The sequence below is a fragment of the Agrilus planipennis genome, unplaced genomic scaffold (assembly GCF_000699045.2).
Source record: "Agrilus planipennis isolate EAB-ADULT unplaced genomic scaffold, Apla_2.0 scaffold10, whole genome shotgun sequence".
NCBI lineage: Eukaryota > Metazoa > Arthropoda > Insecta > Coleoptera > Buprestidae > Agrilus > Agrilus planipennis.
This window is the reverse complement of record NW_020442465.1, coordinates 17,340-41,659: the sequence shown is the minus strand read 5'-3', so window position 1 is coordinate 41,659 and position 24,320 is coordinate 17,340. Positions and strand designations below refer to the sequence as shown.

Below are 24,320 nucleotides of genomic sequence, written 5' to 3'. Positions count from 1 at the left end.
AAGTCAGGACGGAAGGAGTAGTAGGGATATAAAGCAGAGGATAGCGCAGGGTCGAGTCGCCTTCAATAAAAAGAAGTCACTTCTATGCTCGCGAACGGTTAATTTAGAAATTCGAAAAAGATTGTTAAAGGTGTATGTTTGGAGCGCGGCGTTGTACGGGTGCGAAACATGGACCGTGAACACGGCGGAAAAGAAAAGGTTAGAATCGTTCGAAATGTGGTGTTATAGACGAATTATGAGGATACCGTGGATAGAGAAGATTAGAAATGAAGAGGTATTGGAAAGAAAAGGAGAACAGAGGACTATGGAAGTCTCTAAGAAATAGGCGAGAAAGGTTGGTAGGACATCTTCTCAGGCATGAAGGTCTGGCCGAAAAAAAATTTTAGAAGCAGAAACGGGAGTTAGGAGGGGTAGAGGTAGTCCTACATTTGATTACTGTTCGTAAATAGTTAAGGATGTGGGTTCTAGTTTAAGGGAAAAGCTAAGGTTAGCTCAGGATAGAAAGAGTGGAGGTGCGTGTCCAACTAGTCTTAGGACTGATGCCATACGATGATGATGTGTTTTTTTACGTTGGTAATATGTCAAATTTTTAATTTCTTTACCAAATGGACGTGATAAAGCTGTTGTGTTCCTAATATTTTGTTCAAATAGTGCAAAATTATTTTACGTTTAAATAAAAATACGGAATTTATAATATAATCACTAGAAGGTCGCTGCGTTGAATTGAGTTTACAAGCGGCCATTGTCTTGATTATGTTAACTTTTTCTCAAGCTTTTTCAAAGCGTCTTAGGTAAGTGTTGAGGAAATAATTTCTATGGCTCAGACAGACCTTTCTCCTGTACAACTTTTTTTTTTCGACCGTCTACTACGTCCTTGATAATGAAGATATTATCTTCACTTCTGTACGTTCAACATTCCATAATTATTGTTCCGCCTTGAAAGAAATTTAAGATTTAATGACCATAGGCGAATAGAGAGGCCACAAATTATTTTATAGATAATAAGATCTGATGTAGGAAGAGTTTTCACTGATTGAATCCGATTAAATTGTTGCAACTGATCCTGGGGTTTTGTTTTAACCTTTCTATTGCTTGGGTTTGGATTAATCTTCACCATCATGGTAAAGTCGTCGTTGCATCTACTTCATCCTATCTTTGCACTTACCAAAAACATAACTATTTCTTCCTCTCTTTGACCGAGCGGCATGGCCTAGAGGTTTAGATCATTGCTTAGCATTCGGGAGGACGCCGGTTCGATTCCGGGTCCGTCTGCCTTGGTCCAAGTTTTTCTGTGGTTTCCTTGGACCAGTAATATTCCAGAGATGATCTTTCATTCTCTTCTATCTTCATTTCATCTGAACCACCACCCACTCATTCCCACGATTCCTAAAAGGAGACTGAAGAGGGCCTTCCGCTTTACCTTCCGGCGTAGTCCGGAAGGACTGCCCGCCCACCAGCATTACTGGCTGGTGGGAATGAAACACCCTAAAGTTTTTTTTTCCTCTCTTCTCTTCTGAAACAGTATTATTAAACATGATAAATAGGAGCGGTCCCAGATGCGGCCCTTGAGGAACGCCAACGTTTATATAGTTCTATTCTCACTTCCCTTACGTGTTACGTACCAAAAGTTTTTGGTTTTTATTTCAGTATTTTGACTACATGTTAAGAAGTATTTACTCGAATTTATTAACCCCAGTTTTACGAATGTGAAGATACTTATCTTATGTTCATTAGCAATTAAAATTAGATGTGTCTAATACACGCATTGATGAACCTTCTATCTGGAATAACAGAATATTGAATATCAAGAGAGAGGTAGAAGTACTTTGAGGTTTAAGTTCTAATTACATTGACCTCTGAAGTCAGTTCCCTATCTCGGTGGCCATCATCATTTTGAAACTTTTGCTCTCTCTACAAGTGCAAGGTTCAATGTACAATAAACAACAAAGTAAATCAGATTATAACAAACACAGGTGGTCATGTACCTTTGGATGTACTTAGAGATAGATCCCCTTTTACTCTTGTCCACTCCTCATCACCATTTAGCGCCTCTCTCCTTGTTGTAGAACAGCAGAAAAAAAAAGCGAGAACAATCCTTAAAAACATAACTGTAACCGCATCTTTTTCTTGTATCCAGGTTTGGTGTTGTTGACCCCTTTCTTCTTAAAATGTTTATTTCGACGTATCGAATAGCTGTAGAAAATGGCAATGAACGTAAACAAAAGTTACAACAACTTTTACATGTGCACATTAATTTACTTTTAAATATGCGTGAATAACAATCAATCTTGGAACAGTTGAACACGTCCTACGTATAAATACGTATTCATTTACTTCTACAACTGTTTTTTGACGCAAATTTATAAAGGTTATTATTATTCTAAAAATACAACCGTGAATAAGTTCTTCTTTAAGTCGAGAATTAAAAAAAAATTAGCTGCAGTAAAACATGTTATGTTATTATCTCATTTGCACTGTCGTAAGTACTTATATTCCATAGATTTACTGCTTGAATAATTAAAATTAAAAAATTGTAAATGACCATTGTAACTATTCGTAGTAAATACATATTTCTTGCTTGCTGCAATACGCATTACATCACAAATAACAACTCAAGGTGCTTGAATCAAGGCTGTAATTTAAGAATAGGTGTATAGGTATTTGCAAATCGTACATTAAAAACTTATGTTGTTGTGGCCCCTTTGTGTCCTACTTGAAAACACGAGGAAGTCAATGTTTATTATGTTAGATGAAATAAATCATAAAATCTACGTACAGATACAGAGTGAAGAAGAAATGCTGTGGTGTAAATTCAATTCAACAAAGGCAGGTCCAAAATGAGTTTTGGTGTTGCGTTTCCTTTTTCTTGGCCCGAGATAAAAATGTTCAGTCTCTCAGAGTCTCTGAAAGCGAGACTCGAGTCTCTGTCTCTCATCGAGTCTCTCTGGTGTCGCTGAGAGAGACTGTCGAGTCGCTCATAGAGAGATCCTCATTTCGAATCCAGTCTCTGAACGAGAGACTCGAATCTCTCAATAAGTGGTGTCTCGACAGACATGGTTATAATTTAATCTAAGTTCAACATATTTCAGAGATTCCAGTCTTTCTACGAGAGGATCGAGTCTCTCAATTTTTCAGTTTTATTCATTCGGTCACTCTGTGAGAGACTCGAATCTCTGAATTAAGAATTGTATCGTTCGAGTCTCTCATACAGAGACTATGAGAGATCCATAAAAACATCTAGGCAACAACTGAGAGACTGTGAAAGACTGTGAGAGACGACGAAAGACTCTGAAAGACTCTGAGATACTGGAGAGAGACTGAAAATTTTTATCTAGGGGTATTTCACAAGTAGAAGTGGTATCAAAGAAAACTGAAACAACAAATTCTGGTGAATTCGTAATGAATAGTCTCTTTGTAGAAAGCTCATCACGTACAAAAAATAAATTGGAACATCTGTCAGATCCTTGTTGAAAAATAATTAGGTTAAAAATATTTGCCACCCTTTGGTGGTTCTTATAAATTGGCTTAGTCCAAGTAGAGTTTAAAAATTTCATTGTATTTGCTGGTAGAGAATGTAAAAACTTCCAGAGTTGCAAACCTTAAATTTTAGACTATTCACATTAGTGATATACATATACAGCAATTAGGATTAACCATTAACTCATGCCCACTAATTTAGTTCATCAAACTCCCATTTCTCTATCACTGGAACTGAAAATTCCTCGTAAAAACATCTACAGAAACTAAAAACCTTAGATGTTGAAACGCATTTTAATTTTGGATCTTTGTGTTGTATGTGGTTCAGTCCCACTCTTGTACGTTTTTAATGTATATCTTTTCCTTCCAGATATGGTGAGAAACAACGTAGGGGAAGTGGTCAAACCGAGTTGACAGGCATCCAACTTCTATCGGCTACAGCGTACCAATTGAAGAAACCTTACCAGCAACTGCTGATACCCATTACAATATGGATTGGCATGGAGCAGGCTTTCATTGGTGCCGATTTCACCCAAGCATACATATCATGCGCCTTGGGCATATCATCCGTGGGTTATGTCATGATATGTTTCGGTGTTGTGAACGCCATTTGCAGTTTACTTTTTGGTTCCGTGATGAAATATATTGGACGACAGCCCATCATTGCTTTGGGAGCGCTAGTACACACGGGTGTTTCCATATGGTTACTTTTGTGGCGACCTCATCCCAGTAACCCGATCCTTTTCTTCATGGCCGCAGGACTTTGGGGCGTGGGAGATGCTGTCTGGCAAACCCAAATTAATGGTAAGATCACTTCTACACCATATCTTTCTTTAGATTTAATGTATTAATGTATTGTGTTATTTGTGCGTACATTAAGTCTGTCCCATGTTTACTTTCTGAAAATCAAGAAAAACATGGAAATCATGTAAAAATTTTAGTCATTGATGTGATTTCATATAAAGTACTTTAAACAGAAAGGTACAGATTGATCACGTGGTAATTTTATTTTCTTTAGGGGTGGTCAAAAACCTAAAGGTTATCTTCAACCAATTTGTGATGCTAAGTAGTCATCATCATAAGGTCGTCAGTCTTAAGACTGGTTGGACACTCACCTTCACTCCTTCCTATCCTGAGCTAATCTTCGCATTTCCCCAAAAAAAATCCCTCATCCTTAACTATTTGTGAACAGTAATCTAATCTAGGTCTACCTCTACCCCTTCTAACTACCGTTTCTGCCTCTAATATGTGTCAAACTAGACCTTCATGCCTGAGAAGGTCTACCAACCTATCTCGCCTATTTCTTAGTGACTTCTATAGAGTCCTCTGTTCTCCTGTTCTTTCTAATATCTCTTCATTTCAAACCTTCTGTATCCACGGTATCCTCATCAATCGCCGGTAACACCAGATTTCGAATGCTTCTAACCTTTTCCGCTGTTCCACCATTCATGTTTCGCACCCGAACAGCGCCGCGCTCCAAACATACACCTTTAACAATCTTTTCCGAATTTCTAAATTAACCGTTTGCGAACATAGAAGTCACTTCTATTATTGAAGGCGACTCAACCTTGCGCTTTCTTCTGCTTTATATCCCTACTACTCACAAATAACACCCATCGAAAATTTTAAAGGAATGACAAATATTTTAGGTTAAAAGCATTGAAAAAAATTGAAATGGTTTTTATGTTCATAATAAATAGGCTAAATAAATTTACCTACTAAAAAACTGGTAATTTAAATAAGACGTAGTGTATGTATTCAGGTCTCTATTGAATTACAATTATTTTGTTACACATTAAATGCAAATTTTCTAACAAATTTTTTGTCAAGCAGTAAAACAGTTTACGTAAATGTACGTATGAGCTTTACGGATGATGGCATTTTATACAAGAAGCTACGGTCTGCGAATAATCAGGGATCAAAATAATACTCAAGGATGTAACTGAATGGTGTTTTGTTTTTGTAAAATTTCCCTTTTTTTTACATTTGCATATTTACATAGATAAAGCTCGAATGAAAAAAAGTCAATTTAATTGAGGTATGATGTAACCTGTTTCTTTGTTCGATACTCCGTGTTGTCAAACAATGATCATCCTTTAACATTTTTCTTAAGATGCTTAACAGTAGCTAGAACGAAATCCTCGACGTACAAAAAGTAATATCCAAAGCCACTTTTTTTTCTTTGTATCCGCCATGTGTCTTCTGTTTATGGGACTGTGCTTACGAAGAAATCATTTGTCGATTAAAAAAAGGTACTTAACATAAAAGAGACTACAGAGATTACATCAGTTCTAACAATTGTACCAAATTACAGTGGCGCATCACCAAGGATAAATTAATTTAGCAAAAAACAGTAGATACTTACAAATGTAGTTTTGATTGATCTGAATTGACTTTTTCTTTACAAAGTAATTACTGTTAACGTCTAATAAAACTAGCAGTATTATATATTCCCTAGACAAAAATTTTTAGTTTCTTTCCTGTCTCTCAGGGCCTTTTAGCGTCTCTTACAGTCTTTCACAGTCTCTCAGTTATTGCCTAGGTGTTTTTATGGATCTCTCACAGTCTCTGTATGAGAAACCCGAACGAAAAAATTGTTAATTCAGAGATTCGAGTTTCTCACAGAGAGACTGAATGAATAAACTGAAAAATTGAGAGACTCGAGTCTCTCGTAGAAAGACTGGGATCTCTGAAATATGTTGAACTTAGAAACATTTAACCATGTCTATCGAGACACCACTTATTGAGAAATTCCGATCTCTCGTTCAGAGATTCGAGTCTCTCGTTTAGAGACTGGATACGAAATGAGGATCTCTCTATGAGCGACTCGAGTCTCTCGTTCAGAGACTGGATACGAAATGAGGATCTCTCTATGAGCGACTCGAGTCTCTCGTTCAGAAACTAGATACGAAATGAGGATCTCTCTATGAGCGACTCGAGTCTCTCGTTCAGAGACGCTAAACAGTTTTTTGACAGTCTCTCGACAGTCTTTTTCAGCGACACCAGAGAGACTCGATTTAGAGACGAAGACTCGAGTCTCGCTTTCAGAGACTCTGACAGACTGAATGAATAAAACTGAAAAATTGAGAGACTCGAGTCTTTCGTAGAAAGACTAAGATCTCTGAAATACGTTGAACAGTCTCTCTCAGCGACACCAGAGAGACTTAATGAGAGACGGAGACTCGAGTCTCGCTTTCAGAGAAACATTTTTATCTAGGGTTATCATCATTAATTTTGGTATTTCTTTTCAGGATTGTACGGGACCCTATTTAGACGTAACAAGGAAGCTGCATTCTCCAATTATCGACTGTGGGAGAGCTCTGGCTTTGTGATAGTTTATGCCTACTCGACTCACTTGTGCGCACGCATGAAAATTTTCGTGATGATCTGCATACTAGAAATTGGTGTTATCCTGTATATAGTCGTTGAAATCCTCCATTATAGAAAGATCAGGAGGCAGAAGGAAAAGGAAAGAAAAGCCGCAGAAGCAGAAGCGAAGAAGCAGCCACCTCCAGTAACTGAACCCGAAGAAACGGACGACGAAAAAGACGATATAGATGACGAAATCATTGTAACGCATTTGTAAAAAAGAACCAAAAGGTAAGTGACTGTAGTTTTCATGTTAATAATATCAATTATTTATATAATCATTAATTAAGAATACATGATGGTAGGGAGATCGAGGACGCCACAAAATTAAACAATATGACTCCCGTTAGAACGCAAATGTTTTTATCCCTTTTTAGCAAAAATCGCCTAATTAATCCACATAACTCTGGCATTATTACATAGGTAACATTTTTCTTTTAGTTTTCGGCACATACTTAATTAAAATTGTTTTTTTATTAAATTTTTATCTTAATCAATGTTGAATTTTATTATCATTTTGCGATCTATCACATGTACCACATCAGTAAAAGTCATAGCGGCCATTTTGACAGTAGGTACCCTGAGCGCTTTAGTAGTACAGTAACTCGACAACAGATGTCACAGCGATGTATAGGATGAAAAATAGTTACTGATCATGTTGATGTGTTAAGCAAATTATGTCGTGAATAACAAATCATTCTTTAACTCACTTTGCACCATTTTACAATTATTACCAGCTTAATTTAAATTTAATTAATTAATAATCCGAATTAATTATTAAAAATTATTAATTTTGTATTTTAATTCTTACACTAGAGTAGCATTCTAGAAAGAAACTAGTTTTTTACATTTAGTTACCTCATAATTGTATTTGAATTCTATAATTATTTCTGTGAAGAGATTACTATATTTATGCTGATTTCCGCTACTTAAAGTTTTGCTAAAACGTCATAAAGTAATCGTAAAACGCGTAATTACATTTGGTAATGTAAATAAAGGTGCATCTTGTTAATTAGGTACACTTGAAAACCTGTACCATTGTCTCAATCAATCAACAAATGACATCACGGCTAGATTGTTTATTCTCTTATTAATTACCCGTGAAGTAAACCGCAGGATCTATTCCGGTCGAAACGAAGCGTTTCGTTGAATTAAATAAATTAGTAAGTTTGTCATTGAAAAATTTAACTACGTTAACCTTTTCGCGGTTCATAACTTTTTGCAAAGACCGATCATTATTATAGTTAAAAAAGTCCGCATTGACCTGTTTTTAAGTTTCAATTCGCATTAGTGCTACACCTTAATTACGATTAAACCGCGAACGGTATTGTGTTTACAATTCTTTGTAAGAATCATTAATCTGATACTCTCGAATCTACCAAATTTTGTGTGAATGCAATGCCAATGTCAATGTTGTTTTATAAGCTTTTACTAAAAAGTAAAGAGAAGACAACTTCTCAATAATCCTGCTGTCTTAAATTGAATCAGTGGAATTTGTACTGATATTTTCAGTAATTCGGATGACAACTGACAAAACAATAATTTTTTTTATTAAAATTTATTACTAAATCGTACTTACTTTTTTGTATTATTCATTATAACAGTAACTGTTGTTTTCAGTACTGATTTTACTGTTTTACAGTCGTATGATTGGCACTGTGAGAGTCAGTCAATATTCATTGAAAATCAGTCATTATTCACTGTTTTAATTTAAGAGTGCACATTTTTATGTTTCCTTAGTAAAAACGATCTTAAACATGTCGACATTAGCACTTTAATTTAATTAGGTTTAAATAGCAAACATCATAAGTTACACCCAAATTTAGTAGGGGTGCTATATAAAAAAAAATCATTAAAACGATATTTACAATTTATCGCATTATCCCGTTGCTTCCAGAGGAAAAATAATAAAAATTATAATTTGGATCCAAATTTTATAAAAATAAAATCCCAGCAGAAATAAATTTACTAGGTATTTTAGTTATTACAAACTTAATTGTAATAATTAAGAAACTTGAAATAATTTTTAAAGAAACGTCAAAATTGTGACTATTACAAGTTACCTAGTAAATTCTACTATTTCAACGACAAATTCAGTCATTTATAACTGAAAACTGTGATTTTTCCGTTGTCATAAAAATTTATTTTTTTTCGTGCCGGAATTCTAAATTGTCCAAAAGCAGTGATCTTTGTAGTTTTTATTTGACCCCATGTACTATTAACATCATGTTTTGTATCACCGTCATTTTTGATAAGTTGGTAAATATAATAAGGAAAAACAAACATTCATAAAATAATATAGAGTTATGTGGGTATACATTTATGATGATGTACCACCAGAGAAAAATAAGTTCCAACATTTCTCCCTAAGAATTACTTTAGGGCAAACATTTTTTCCTGTTTGGAACTAACCAGATGGCAAAAATGACTTTTCAGTTAGGTAACGGGAAGTGAATTTTAGACAAAAGACTTTCAGGCGTCCTCAACTGTGATACTTTTCAAAATGTTAAAGGAACAAAGTTGACTATATGAAGGAACAACTTTTTTTTTTCGGAAAATTTAGCCTGGATGTTTGTTTTCTATCATCAGCATCCGAATTTAGAAAGTTTCATCCCCAATAAACCCTATAGTCTACTATGTTGTCAGGAGTGAGAGAGAACTTTGTATAGAGGCCCCTTGTTACTATCCTTCTCTAGAAAAACGAGTAAATGCGGACAATTGGCTTTTACTGTGTTGAATAAATAAATAATTATCTACAGAGACAAAATCCTTTCGGCAGCTTTCTCTCTCACACCAGGCATCACGCTGCGCTGGTAGCCATCCACGGCTATGTAGAACTCTTTAGTAAATTTGCAAACTTTACAGTGGATTTTTTGTTTTTTTTCCCCAGATATTTATTATTCTATGTGCCTTTTAACTGATGTTGAAGAAGAGGATTTGACGTTAAGCAAAAGCATCGTACGAGTAAAGAAAACTGAAAACTAATTCCTTCTTAAAAGTGTATCCACCACAGTATTATTAAGGTGTGAAATGTCCTTTTGCTGTCTTAAAAACTATACATGTTAATGTAAATGTAGATACAACACAAAATGATAATGGTCCCTCTTCGAATGACGACCTCATTATGTCCAACCTGTGTATATAGTCACTTGTTTACTTCACTAACTTTCGGTGATTCGGTTAGTTCAACATTAGGAAATTAGAGGTAGCAAATTTTAGATACACTTAAGATTGTTACTACTTTGATTATTATTATTATTATTATTATATTGTTAGTTTATCAATCCTGTGATTGTGGTAAATTAATTTGTTGTATTTATGTCTAAGCATAGGATACGTAGGTATAAACGATTATTATTATTATTATTATCATTATTATAAAAATATAGTCATCATCACTAGGTACTTATTAGTACTACTATTGTATTATTGTTACTGTGTAATTAATTATATGCTAGTAGAATTTTCCTCTAACAAAACAAAACACTAATTTAACGAAAAAATAAAATTCCAAATTCGCCTGCCTGCAGGATTGTAGTCGCGATTACTATGTACTAATGAACTTCGAGTTTATATATATGTATATTTAGGTAAGTACCTAGAGTCAGAAAATTTTAGGAAGGAATTGTAGCAATTGTTTTTGTTCTTAATTTCTGAGCTGTACTTATATTGTGAAAATAGGCGTAGTTATATAGACTTTAGGGTCAACCGTCGATAAATAATGTGGCCTCAAACATATAAATTAAAAAATATTATATTATTATACTAGAGTAGATACATATCTACATAAGGATCAATACCTGTCTATTAAGAAAAGTGTACAGTATAAATAAAACATTATTGAAACTTTAAATGTATAAAATTATTATTATTATTATTTAGTAAGTGTTTTTGTTATGTAAATTCAAACAGATTTTCTTTTCAGATATTTACTTCTATTTACGAATAATTGACTGTTCATTTTTAATTATTCATTACTCAAGAGGAGTTTTCTTTTCAAAAACTTTTGTACACCCCGTACATGTAAAATTGTTTCTTTGTGTTTTTTTTTGATTCATGAATTGTAAAAAAAGAGGAAATTTAAAAATTACCTAATTGTACATTTTCATCAAACTTCAAATGTAATTACGTGTACGATAAAGGAAATATTTAAAAATGTAGATGAATCTATTTGCTATTTTCTATCTGTTTGGCGCAAATGTGACTCAATTTATCGAAAAAAGAGATAACATAACAAAATATAGCAATTTATTTGCTTGATGACCTTTAAATAATCATGTATCTAGGCAACAGTCGTAGGCTGGAGTCCGATGAGTTGAAATGACAACGTGGAACAGCACGAATTAAATAAAATCGGTTCGTTTAGGCTTTAAAACGCGTGGTGGTACAACAAAAAGAACATTAATTAGTGAATATAGTGATGCAAATTAATTATATTTATATGTGATAATCCTACGTAAGTGGTATTATTAAGGATATTAACATCAAGGATTAGAAAACAAAGAAAAAGGAACTATCAGGATGAAGACAACACAAGGTAGGTGAAAAATTTGAAAATTAAGGAATTTTCTGTTTCAGTCTATTAATACCTATATATTATACGTAAGCTTACAGGTAACAATCGTGATCAAAAATAGATGTACTGTAAATACAAAAAATAAGTGCACTTCTTGTAAAATTTATTAAATGGTAATGTCCTTGTACAACTTGAGATACAAAGTTAATGGACCTATAACGGTTATAAAAATTTAAAATAGGCATTTAGCATTTTTTTACTAATACTTTTCGAAATAGATAGGGTAATTTGGTTTATGAGTTAGGTATAACTAAGTTTTACCTGCAGCATCTCTCCCGTTGATGTCCTATATAGGTGTTGAAGAAAATCGACGACAACATAAAATAATATAGAAATACTAGGTAACAAAAGAAAACAATGAAAATTTTTAAGTTTTTATTAAAAACACTTCTTTCTTGGCAGTATATACTATTTGTATATTTAGTTAAATTACATATGCATATTATGTACTGATACGTACGTATAAACGGTATCCCGAAAATATCGATGGAAAAGTACGCCATCTTATTCATCATAAACTTGTGATTCATTTTCTCAGTTTTAATTCTTTATTATCTTACGAAATTTTGGAGGCAACAAAAAATTAAAACTAATGAATGAATCAATTTCCTTTCTCTGCTAGTGCCATTGGTTCACTCCATTTGTTTTTGAAACAATAAGGGGAGACACTTTTATTGATGCATTATTTTAATTACACATCAAAATTAAATGTCAAAAAGAATTTATGAAAAGGATAATAGTTCGGATTTTCGGAACACCGTAAATATCAGTTTAAATTAATTGTAAGTAAATTCTTGCTGGGGTATGACAACTAGCAGTCTTTTATAATGTCACCAGATTGAGGTATCGCTACAAAATTTAGTTTATTTAACGTTTAAATAGTTAGATATATAAGTATTAAAAATTACTCTAACAATTCTTCCGGTAGTTACACCACTTATAAATTTAGACTGAAGGTACATTTAATCCTTATAGCTGATAAAACTATTAAGTACATGTTGCATGAAGTAATTTTACATTGGTTTAATAGTAAATGTACCTTTATTTTGAAAATGGTATAACGCTAAAACAGTTTATTATTAGGGTAATAATTTTTAAGTTTGGGAAATAATCTTGATAAGTTCTCAATCTAGGAGCGAAGTTTTTATTTAAGTTTACACACTGTGTGGTAATTCAAACAATTACTGCTAATAAATAATGGTTAGCTCTTATATTAATGCCATCTTCGTACCAATTAACAAAATAAGTTCTTCCATTACCTAGTTGTGATACCCTTTCATCCATATTCAAAAACAAGTACAATATGTAAATAAATACATACATACAAGATGATTAATGCAAAAATGGAAATAATGTATTTACAGTAGAAGACTATTTACAGTGTATACTATATTTTTACATTTACAAGTCCAAACCCGAGTTTATTTTGAATTAATTCGGCATTAATTTATTCAAAAATTGCAACGACAATATTTACACTAGTTTAAAGTTTATGAATTTGCTGTTGCAAAACTTAAGCTTTAATTATCTTCACATTGTTTATAAATAAATAGACGTATCGGTATCGAAATTAGTTTTACTTATTAGATTTTGTAGTTTTAGATTTGAATTATACAAGATGTTTCAGGTTTGAAAAGTTAATTTTGATACACATTTCTACTTTAACAGGAACACTTTTTTTAAATCTTTCTCTATGAAAAGGATTAATTTAGTAACATCCATTTTATTTTTTGACTAGAACCTTTTACGGTTTTGAATTTAATTATAAAAGATATGCCCTCAAAATATTAATTTATGTAGTAAGTTTTATGATTGTTTTACTTTTTTTCGGTGGAATTGCTCGTTTTTCGATAAAAAAATATAAATATTCATAAAATTGTGTTATTTAGTAAGACGGTAACTGCTTAGTAGGCTACTGTCAAAAAATACATAGTTCAATTAATTTTTTTATCTATTTCCACATTGAATAAAGTGAAAATCAAATTTTGGCCCTCCTTCCTTGAAGGATAACTATTTAAGGAAGCGTTCGCGGATATCCTATTATAGAAAGCTTTTTTTGTATTTTGAGATCCTGAATTCAGATTTTAAGTATAATCAGTTAAACCTGAAACACCCGGTATAAACATACTCCACGATCATTTCTATAGGGTGAAATTCCGAGGGCGATAATCAAAACAGAAAACAACAAGGAGGAAGAAAGTATAAAAACTCTGCTTCTCTATATTTCATGATTTGTTGCAAACTTCGCCTTCCGAAATTGACCCCACTGTAATTAATAGGAATGATATTTACTTACAGCCCACAAAACAGTATCAAAGTGTGATATATCTGAAAAACATATTCGTGTAATAATCAAGCAGATTTTTGATGGTATAAAAATGTAAAACCTGCCACATAACTACCTATGTGAATTATCCTTTGCAGGTATCCTTCTTATACATATAACGTTATTAAGTAAAATACGAACATGTAAAAATTTGTAGGGCGACAGTCTAATCTATAGTGTTATAGATTAATAATATGTTTGTATGAGCAAAAACGGATTAATTCATAAACATTTAAAATTATGTGTCTATTTACAAGTGTATTACACCTATTCGTCCTCGTTGCCGTAGTAACATCTATTTGATAATGACTAAGAAACTTCTCTTTTGAATACTTGATTTTATTGCACTTACGAGATTTTACCTTTTAAGTTACAAGTTTAAAATGTTATTTTTAAATAAAAAAAAAGGTTACATATAACAATACTTCAAAGTTTATACAGACATATCAGTTACCTAAAAGGTGGAAATAAATCTTGCAATGGATAGGTAGGTATGTATGATGATAAAATCTTTATCTTTAATTTTTGTAGGATTTAATGTTAATATTCATTTTTCTTTTTCATCCCTGATATGATTAAACCAATCTGAAGTGCTTCACGTAATAAAGCTATCTACTTATTTATTTACAATAAACCATAACATTCCATTCACCATGTAATTGTTTAATTTAAAAGTGTTCTCTATTTTACCTATTTTTTATACCGTGGATAGAGAAGTTAGAAACGAATAGGTATTAGAACGAGTAGGAGAACAGAGGACTCCATGGAAGTCAATAAGCAATAGGTGAGATAGGTTGGTAGGACACTTTCTCGGGCATGAAGTTCTAGTCGGAGACATAGTAGAGGCAGAAACAGGAGTTTAGAGGAGTAGATGTAGACCTATATTAGATTACTGTTCGCAAATTGTTAAGGATGTTCTAGTTTTAAGGAAATGCGAAGATTAGCTCAGGATAGCAAAGCGGAGGTGCGTGTCCAACCAGTCTTAGGACTGACGACCTTATTAAAATGATGAATTACCCCAGAAAAAGGGTAAAACGCTATTTGTTGTAAATAAATAAATAGCTCTTTTACCTGAAGTGGTACAGATGCGTTGTTCCCTTAAAATTTTAATGTTAATACACCGATTTTCAGTATCTAATATCTACACATTCTATCATCATACAACACCCATCACACTATTGTGAAAACAATTGATAATTTATGTATTTTCCTAACGATTTTATTTAGAATTGGCACCCTGCATCTTGTTGTTTTACCTGTTTATGTTAAAAGAACGTCTGGTGCTTAAATTATTTCATACTACAGTCCAGGAATTATTAATGTTATTTCAACCTTAGTAACTTTACTGGCCCTTTTAATAATTATAAAATTTTTAACTAAAGGAATAATTAATGTAGCGCGTTTTCACAGCCGTGTTATCTTTTATATAATACATTTACTCAGTTAGCAAAAGACATTAAGTTTTCTTTATAACTTGCTTATTATATATTTAGCTTTCATCTAGGGATGATGGTAACAGTAGGAGTCGTATGAAAGCTTTTCTTTATCAATTTAACTATTAATTTTACCATTTAATGTAATTATGATTTTCCATTAATTAAAATATCTAATTCTTTTTGCTTAAAGTAGAATTTAAAACATTTCCAAATTATGAAGAGTTATATTGGGTTGTTCGGAAAGTCATTTCGTTTTTTCCCGACAGAGGATTTAATTGTATTCTTTTGCACCCAACTTCACATTTAAGCCGTACAATTTTTATATGCTTTGAGAGCTCATATAGCAAGGCTTGTGTGTGAAAAATTCCAATTAATTCTACGCAGTAGTTTTTGGTTGGTGCCCTTTTAAATATGGAGAGCGATAAGCAGCATTTTCGACATATCTTACTGTTTTACTACAGAAAGGGTAAAAATGCTGTTCAAGCCAGAAAGAAATTGACTGATGTGTATGGAGAAGGTGTGTTGACAGTACGCCAGTGCCAGAACTGGTTCGCTAAATTTCGATCCGGCAATTTTGATGTCGAAGATGCACCACGTTCGGGAAGGCCGGTTGAAGCTGATAAAGACGCGATAAAGGCATTAGTTGATGTGAACCGGCGAATAACAACACGTGAGATCGGATTGAGGTTAAATTTATCAAATTCAACAGTTTATGACCACTTGAAAGGCCTGGGATTATCCTCGAAGCTCGATGTATGGGTTCCCCATGTTCTCACAGAGAGAAATCTGTGTCGCCGCATTGACGTCTGCGATTCGCTTCTCAAACGTCACGAAAATGATCCGTTTTTGAAGCGCATCATCACTGGGGACGAAAAATGGGTTGTATACAACAACGTCAAACGCAAGAGGTCATGGAGCAAAAAAGATGAACCGGCTCAAACCATTTCCAAAGCCGATATTCACCAAAAAAAGGTGATGCTGTCTGTTTGGTGGGATTTTAAAGGAATCGTTTTTTTTGAGCTTTTACCGGATAACACAACGATTAATTCGGAAGTCTACTGTCATCAGCTGGACAAACTGAATGATGCACTTCAACAGAAAAGGTCAGAACTAATCAACAGGAAAGGTGTAGTGTTTCACCAAGACAACGCGAGACCTCACACAAGTTTGGTCACTCGCCAAAAGCTTTTACAGCTTGAATGGGATACAATGCTACACCCACCATATTCTCCAGACCTGGCACCATCGGATTATTATTTGTTCCGGTCACTCCAAAATTTTTTAGACGGTAAAACCTTCACCTCAAATGAGGAGGTCAAAAACCTCCTCGATCAGTTTTTTGCCGGCAAAGACCAAAAATTTTATGAGCGTGGAATTATGCTACTACCAGAAAGATGGCAAAAGGTGTTGGACCAGAACGGTCAATATATAATTTAATAAAGTATTTGTTTATTATACGAAAGCTGTCGTTCATTTCCACAAAAAAAAAACGAAATGACTTTCCGAACAACCCTATATTTTATCGGAAAAAAGCAAATTTTCCTTTTTGTGTTGTATTGTTCGTAACAATTTTATAAATTTAATTTGGCTTTAGAACACAATTGCTTATTATAAGTAACAGTGGTTTTAAAACTATAAATTTTTCGTAAAATGTTAATAGCAATGCAAAAGGAAGACCAGAGTGGCAATTGCTCCCGGTTAATTAACCTTATCATTAACAAACTAACTAAGTTAAAAAGTTAACAATTTTCGATTCTAGCTTCACTGGTGTTTACGTCGTTGTGCATCCCTCTTGTTGAATTTGGTTTCGAAATCGGTAAGCCAAGGTATTAGCAGGATTCAGAAAAAACTCATCTAAACGCCAGTGAAGTTTTTCAATTTTCATAAAAATTTGTAATTGTACATTATTAATAAACAAATTGGCAAAAATTGCCTTTATCTGACAGACGATTTAAGATACACCATAAATAATTATGACCAATTGTTCTAAATAAATCATTATCTACTCAGACTTTATTAATAAAAAAAGACCGATTTGTTTCGTCAACTACCTTAAGGTTAAAAAATTTCTTAATTTTTATGTGACAATTATCACGATATCAACAATAATTGTTATTTAGAATTACCTTGAACAGTAATAAAAATTTGAAACATTTTACAAATAGATATACCTATAAATAATTAAAACATGTAAAGTAAGCAATTCGCAAAAAATGATTAAAATATCACACATTTTAGTAATGCAAGGTAATACTGCTCGTTAATTAATTAAAGTCATTAATTTTTAATTATAGTTACGTATATCTGAAATGTTACAAATGTTAATACCAACATTTTAACGATTAAGCGAAAAAATTCATGAGCCATGCAATTATATTATATACAAGGTATAGGAAGACAAGAAATTATTCTGAAAGAAGTAGTAAATACTAGACAAATGGGACTTCTCTTTTGTTAAATATGAATATTAAAAATTGTACAAAAAGCTACAAAGCCTGGAAATTATGTATCTATTATATTTAAGGATGACTGTCTTTTTTTTATATATTTTTAGTATCCATTTCGTATTACTTTGGAAATAACTCCAAAATTTTTAAAAAATTAACAAAAATTACTCATACCAATAGGATACTCCGTTTCATCAGTTGAAATTCAGAATTAAGTTTATGTCATAAACAAACCCTATTTTTTTGATGCCGATTGTTTTTTTGTGTATTCGCATTAACTACTAGGTATGTATTTAGAAGAGACCATTAGTGGATGTTTTACACCTTACTCATTAATAGTAGTACGGAAACATCTTTCTTCAGACCTCATCTTGTCTATTTTGTCGTTTGAAGCACTGTCTTCGTTAATACATGCGGCGTTTTAAGGGAAGAATATGAATAGTTGTTATTATTATCACATTTCATTAGCAATTATTATATTATTAAACGTTAAATTTTAAATAATTTATCATATTGAAGCCCTATGATTGGGGAAAATAGCAGGAGGTGGTGGCAACGAACCTTGGGGGAGATGTAACTCGTGCATTGGTAATACTGGTAGTAGGTGTCTTAGTTGAGAAGGCGACTTTTTGAAGCCATACCTGCAATAAGATAGGTCTTTTGTCGTTGATTGATTTCCAGAATTTTAGTCTCAAGAAAATAAAAAAAAAATTGAATCCGTAAAGTCAAGATATTTCTCTCAACGAGAGACTCGAATCTCTCAATAAGTGGTGTCTCGATAGACATGGTTAAAATTTTCTAAGTTCAACCCTATCTTTCTACGAGAGACTCGAGTCTCTCAATTTTTCAGTTTTACTCATTCAGTCTCTCTGTGAGAGACTCGAATTTCTGAATTAACAATTTTATCGTTCGAGTCTCTCATACAGAGACTGTGAGAGATCCATAAAAACACCTAGGCAATAATTGAGAGACTGTGAGAGACGCTCTCAGAGACGCTGAAAGACTCTGAGAGACTGGAGAGAGACTGTAAATTTTTGTCTAGGGGTGTAGTATGATATTTGTGGAAACATTAAATAATTTTACCTTCGTGTCGAACTTGTTGTAAAGCATCCACAGTGGAAAGAACACACAGATGTATTATCTGGTTCAAGATATGCTATTTCGGTGCAGTGATGACCTATGTGACCACTTAGTATTGACCCATTTGCTGTAATAACGTCGCCCTCTAGCCTAACGGCCCCGACCAAGGCTTGCATTGCTTGAGCTTCGTCCCTTCGTTCATCTTCAGTGTTCATAGTCACGAAACGTAGAACTAGTAAATTCAACGAGGCAGCTACGATTGCTAATCCGAATAAAATAAAAATAAACGCGAACATAACATATTCTGGTTTGTCACTAAGGGCACTGTCTTTTTGGAGGGCCACCTGTAAATGAATTGAAAGTAACATACCATTAGCTGATATCTTCAGGTAATTGGTCCTTCCTTTAAAGGCATCGGGTTTAATAGTTCCGGACAGTTCATAAAATTCATATAAATTTTTGGCAATCCATTAGATTTACCTTTTCAATCTTATAAAGAATGTGAGAAATTCATGGGTTGCTCTGTATAGTTACAATCTTGATGAAATTTGTGTAGTGGTAAGTAAAATTGATCTTGGCAAAAGTGAGACCAAGACTGTCTTTATACTAGCAAGACCAAAACCGAACGAACAAGACCAAGGCCGACACCGAATATATAAGTCCAAAATTAATATCAGGATTGGGACAGCCTCGGTCATTGTCTGGCTTTACTCATCACTAACTGTGTGGAAGGAAGTCAGATAAGTCTGGTTGGAAGGAGTTGGAGGGATATACAGCAGAGGATAGCGCAGGGTCGAGTCGCCTTCAATAAAATGAAGTCATTTCTATGCTCGCGAACGGTAAATTTAGAAATTCAAAAAAGATTGGTAAAGGTGTATGCTTGGAGAGCGGCGGTGTACGGGTGCGAAACATGGACGGTAGATACGGCGGAAAAGAAAAGGTTAGAAGTGTTTGAAATGTGGTGTTACAGGATAATGATGAGGGTACCGTGGATAGAGGTTAGAAATGAAGACGTATTAAAAAGGGTAAGAGAACAGAGGACTCTATGGTAGTCAATAAAAAATAGGCAAGATAAGTTGGTAGGACATTTTCTCAGGCATGAAGGTCTAGTCAGAGGTATACTGTTCGCAAATTGTTAAGGATGTGGATTATTCTAGTTTTGAGGAAATGCGTAGATTAGCTCAGGATTGGAAAGAGTGGAGGTGCGTGTCCAACCAGTCTTAGAGCTGACGACCTTATGATGATGATGAACTGTGTGGAAAGAAGAAAAATCACTCTAATCTAAATTTGCCCACTATTGATCAAGGCTATCCCCTTCATTCGTTTTTGCAATAAACGCAGATGGCCGATCCTAAAGGAAAAAGGATTAAAGTGATTTTCCTTCTGTGAAGAAAGGACCAACTCTGCAAAATGTAAATGTTGGATACCATATCTCCAAAGCCGATAGTGGTCAGTGTGATGAAGCAGTAATAAACTGAATCGAAATACGTCCACCCTTCGTATCTTGAGAAAGCTGCAGCACCGCCAGCTATTGTAAGCGAACTTAGGGTTGTTACGACACATATTAGCTCCAATTCTGACGCTTCATTATGACGGAAATGCAAGGAAGACTTAACAGATCTTATTATTACGCTGGAACAATACAACATTTAATGAATCAGATCTAGGAACAGCATCATGATTTGAAAAAAAAGAATAAATGTTCGGTAATCTATTTTTCTTTATTTTTCTTACCTGCTTAGCCTATTAACTCGTTCACCAATGCTATGAAACATAACTAGTCCTAAAGGGATTCCAATCATGGCGTAACACATTGTAAAAAGCTTTCCTGCAATAGTGCTAGGAGTCGAATGGCCATAACCAATGGTTGTAAGTACTGTTGTGGCGTAGTAGAATGCTCCGGCAAATTTCCATTGTCGCCCGGCCCGATGGGGCTCGGACTTCAACACTACGGTTTCCATTATACGAAAATCCTCGTTGCTAATGTTATATTTGCGTCTAACAATTATTTCAATTTCTGAAAAGTTAAAAAAACTCATTTCGTTTCCCTTGTTTTTAAAGAAATGATCTCATCATCATCATCATCAACGGGTCATTAGTTTTAAGGAAGTTGTTTCACGACATTACTAGTAAAAAGTTTATGCTAGAGTGTGTCGTACAGTCAGTTAGCAGCCGTGATACCTAAGCCTAAAACTTTTTGCTGTTACTGCACTATTCCCAGCCAATCCCGTACCGCTCTTCATTCGTGTATCCCTTCTACTACTTGAGTGCGATAAATTGTTCGTTATTTATTAATTAATATCTCAGAAACTGTGTTGTAATAATTAATCAAACTTTTTTCAAAGAAGTTATTAGACATTGTTTAATCTTTCTGTAGTTTTTTAAAACATTTGTAAGAAGGGATTCCAAGTTAACATTGTATTTCTAGTTAGCCTCGCCGGTATCCTGTATAGTACAATGTATAAAAGCCGCAAAAACGCGAACTTTGAAATTAAATATCTCTGAAACTATATTGTCCAATAATTTCAGTCTGCACATATAGGTGAAAAATAACTTAAATAATATTCTGTCAAAATTTCAAAAGAATCCTAAGAAAACGCTTTTCATGGAACAACTACCTTAAGACTAGTTGGACATGCACCTCCACTCTTTCCTGTCCTGAACTAATAATCTTCGCATTTCCCCAAAAGTAAAATATCCCACATCTTTAACTCTTTATGAACAGTAATCTAATGTAGGTCTACCTCGAACCCTAACCCTCCCAACTTTAATATTTCTCTGACTAGACCTTCATGCTTTATAAAGTGCCCTACCAACCTATCTCGTCTGTCATCTGTTCTCTTATTCTATCTAGCACCTCGGTTCTAACCTTCTCATCATCTACATTCCGGACCCGTACGGGATTGAACCTTTCGCGAGCAAAAAAGTGACTTCTTTTTGTGAAAGTCGACTAGTTCCTGGCCTATCCTCTCATTTATATCTCAACTGTTTCTTCTATCCTGGGCTATCTGTCATTCTAAATACCTACAATCAGTCACTTCTTCTAATGTTTCACCTTCTATCTTTATATTCACCCTTTTACCTAACAAGAATGTTATAGCGCCTCCTAACCTGATGGTAAAGTACGTAAAGTTTTCGCGACGGTTAAGTTATGTTTATCGCAGTGTTCTGTCACTGTGTATCTCCCGTATTACTTCTATTGTCTAATCGAAAAGAGCCTGTTATTACATCTTAATGTTCTTCTAGTGGATAGAAATTGTTCAGAAGAGGGTTGGATATTCAGAATTGATGGCCGTAGGCGAGAATTGGTTTTGCTCCTTCGGTGAGTCTGGGGATGGAGTCGTTCACCCGAAATTTCTCCAGCTATTGCGGTTAACGTAAAGCCTTTCGGTAGGGATGTACTAAGATTGAATTATTTAGGAACTTAATCGCAGTAAAATTGCAGCGACGGATTTTAAGCCATCGTCACTCTACTTGAAGATGCAATCCACAGTCATTGTTTGCAAAACGTCGGATAAATGACTCCATTCTCGCAGATTTAGCAAAGCAGAAAGAGTAAAACCAATCCTGTATTACGACCATCAAACCCGGAAATCAACTATCTTCAGATAACGCCGAAATAAGAAATTCTTCAATCAAAGGTTTCACTACTCAAACCAAAATTAGTATAACAATATAAAAATGTGATTATAATGGAAATTGTGTAATAGTTTACAACTAGTGACCCGCCCCTGCTTCGCATGGGTGCAATGCTGATACTAAATATATTTTTGTTTTGTTTAGATTATTATCGAAAAGGGGTAATCTTCAAAAGACACCCCCTGAACATACTAAATATAATACAGAATGTCTTTATATACAACATTCACAGTTTTTTTGTCATTAGACAATACAAACCGTCCTTTACATGCTGTAAAGGGCCATATTGATCTATATTAAATGCACAATGTATTTAAGGTACTGAATTGGATAAGAATTATTGCTGTATTGCCTACAATCGCTTCGTAAATAAGTCATTATTTCTCATAAAAAGTAAAGGATAAAAATGGTTATTGTGGGTTATCCCTAAGAGATAGACATATACCATCCCGGACTTTTTTGTAGACCCTTTTAAGATGTACAATATTGTAGTACATTATTTTGATCTATCTCGTAGGGTTCAGCCAGCGTTTGCAATGTAAGCGCAAAATATATGTTTATTTACGACATCACATTAGAAACCTCTAAAATTATCAGTGTTTCTCTACTATATTATGCATGTATTATACATATAAATCTTCCTCTTGAATCACTCTATCTTTTAAAAAAAACCGCATCAAAATCCGTTGCGTAGTTTTAAATATTTAAGCATACATAGGGACAGACAGCGGGAAAGCGACTTTGTTTAATGATTAGGTAGTGATAAACATAATTCTTTAACCGCAGAATTGTGTTGCGAATTTACTTATAATATTTGCTTAAACAAACATTCTTTACTCTCTAATACTACAGAGCCTGAAGTGAATCAGTTTTGATGAAATTGATGCATTTGATCTAGTCACTTAATGATAATTCTAATACAGTTAAAACCACTAAAGATTGTAATAAAATCTGCGTCAATTGCTATCACTTAATTAAATCTATAGCTGTCCAATAAAGAATAGTTTTCCCTATAACTGTAGCATTTCAGTAATGTAATAATCAAATTTTAAACTATCGTAGTTCTCTTTTGTACTATCAGATATAGTAACAGTGCGATTTATTTTTGAATGTTACTATCACCTCTGAGCTTTCTCATTCTTAAGCCCAACTTATTCTTCAACGACATAACATGACTGGATACACATTCGTGGGAAAAACTTGAATAATTATTGTAGATTGTAAGTTTTGTATGGTGTGATCAAGGTACCTTGCAAAACCTCCTTCCTTTGCTTTTCTGTCCGTGATTCGAGAGCGTCGAAAACAGCGGCTCCGATTAGCAAATACGTAAATGTGCACACAATGAGCGAAAGTGTACGGACGTTTTGCTTCTTCATTCTTTTCTAAAGCGCGACATGCTGGGGCCGGTGGAGGGCTCCCGCGCTGCTAGCTGCCCTCCGACCTCGCCACCTCCACCACCACCTCCAACACTACCCCACTTGTTAATTTCATGTCATTTTTAAACCTTAAACAAAACATTAATGAAATTTAGCAAGTATGCTATACTTCATTTACTTTCTCTAGCGATGTGCCCCTTCCAATGTCTTGGATACGCGCTGGCAAAATCGTAGGTAAGGAGAAAAAAGCTCATTATACTCTCGACTCTTGTTCACTAAGCATACTTTTTCATACAGTACCTGCCAATAGTTTTGTTCAGTCATGATTAGTAGTGCGAGTCGAAAACAAGCGTTAAAGCCTTTAATGTGTCTTCAAATATAGATAAACATCTCGTTGATATTTTCAGTAGTAAATGGTACCAATAGCAGCACATTTGAGCAATGCAATTGTAGTGGATTCAATGGTCAATTTTTCCGTGCAGTACTGTACGGATTATACGCTCCTCACCGGTTAAGAGTTTGGCCGAGAGTTGTCTCCTTCCTTTTCTGGCCTAGTGCTGTTCTTTTCTACTTTGCGCCGGTCAAACTGAAGGT

General features: G+C 34.1%; 2 protein-coding genes and 1 long non-coding RNA gene across 8 annotated transcripts in view; 2 read left to right on the top strand and 1 right to left on the bottom strand.

Moving 5' to 3' along the window:
• The window catches only part of LOC108732453 (UNC93-like protein), a 266,863-nt gene extending 257,069 nt beyond the window's left edge, over positions 1-9,794 (top strand). For all 6 annotated transcript variants that reach the window (XM_018463273.2, XM_018463275.2, XM_018463274.2 and 3 more), the window contains exons 4-6: positions 3,848-4,281; positions 6,729-7,077; positions 9,737-9,794. In XM_018463273.2, coding sequence (XP_018318775.1) covers positions 3,848-4,281; positions 6,729-7,063 — 769 coding nt within the window. In that variant the 3' untranslated portion in view covers positions 7,064-7,077; positions 9,737-9,794. The remainder of the gene's footprint in view (positions 1-3,847; positions 4,282-6,728; positions 7,078-9,736) is intronic.
• Positions 9,795-11,152: 1,358 nt separating this feature from the next.
• Positions 11,153-24,320, top strand: part of LOC112906609 — a 30,243-nt gene continuing 17,075 nt past the window's right edge. The window contains exon 1 of the long non-coding RNA XR_003232461.1: positions 11,153-11,383. This is a non-coding gene — a long non-coding RNA (uncharacterized LOC112906609). The remainder of the gene's footprint in view (positions 11,384-24,320) is intronic.
• Positions 17,453-23,742, bottom strand: LOC108732431 (two pore potassium channel protein sup-9). The gene is made up of 5 exons (XM_018463222.1): positions 23,600-23,742; positions 20,446-20,728; positions 20,139-20,343; positions 18,715-19,055; positions 17,453-18,272 (listed from the first exon to the last, which is right to left on the bottom strand). The coding sequence occupies exons 1-5, from the start codon at positions 23,724-23,726 to the stop codon at positions 18,140-18,142; spliced, it is 1,089 nt and encodes a 362-aa protein (XP_018318724.1). The 5' UTR covers positions 23,727-23,742; the 3' UTR covers positions 17,453-18,139.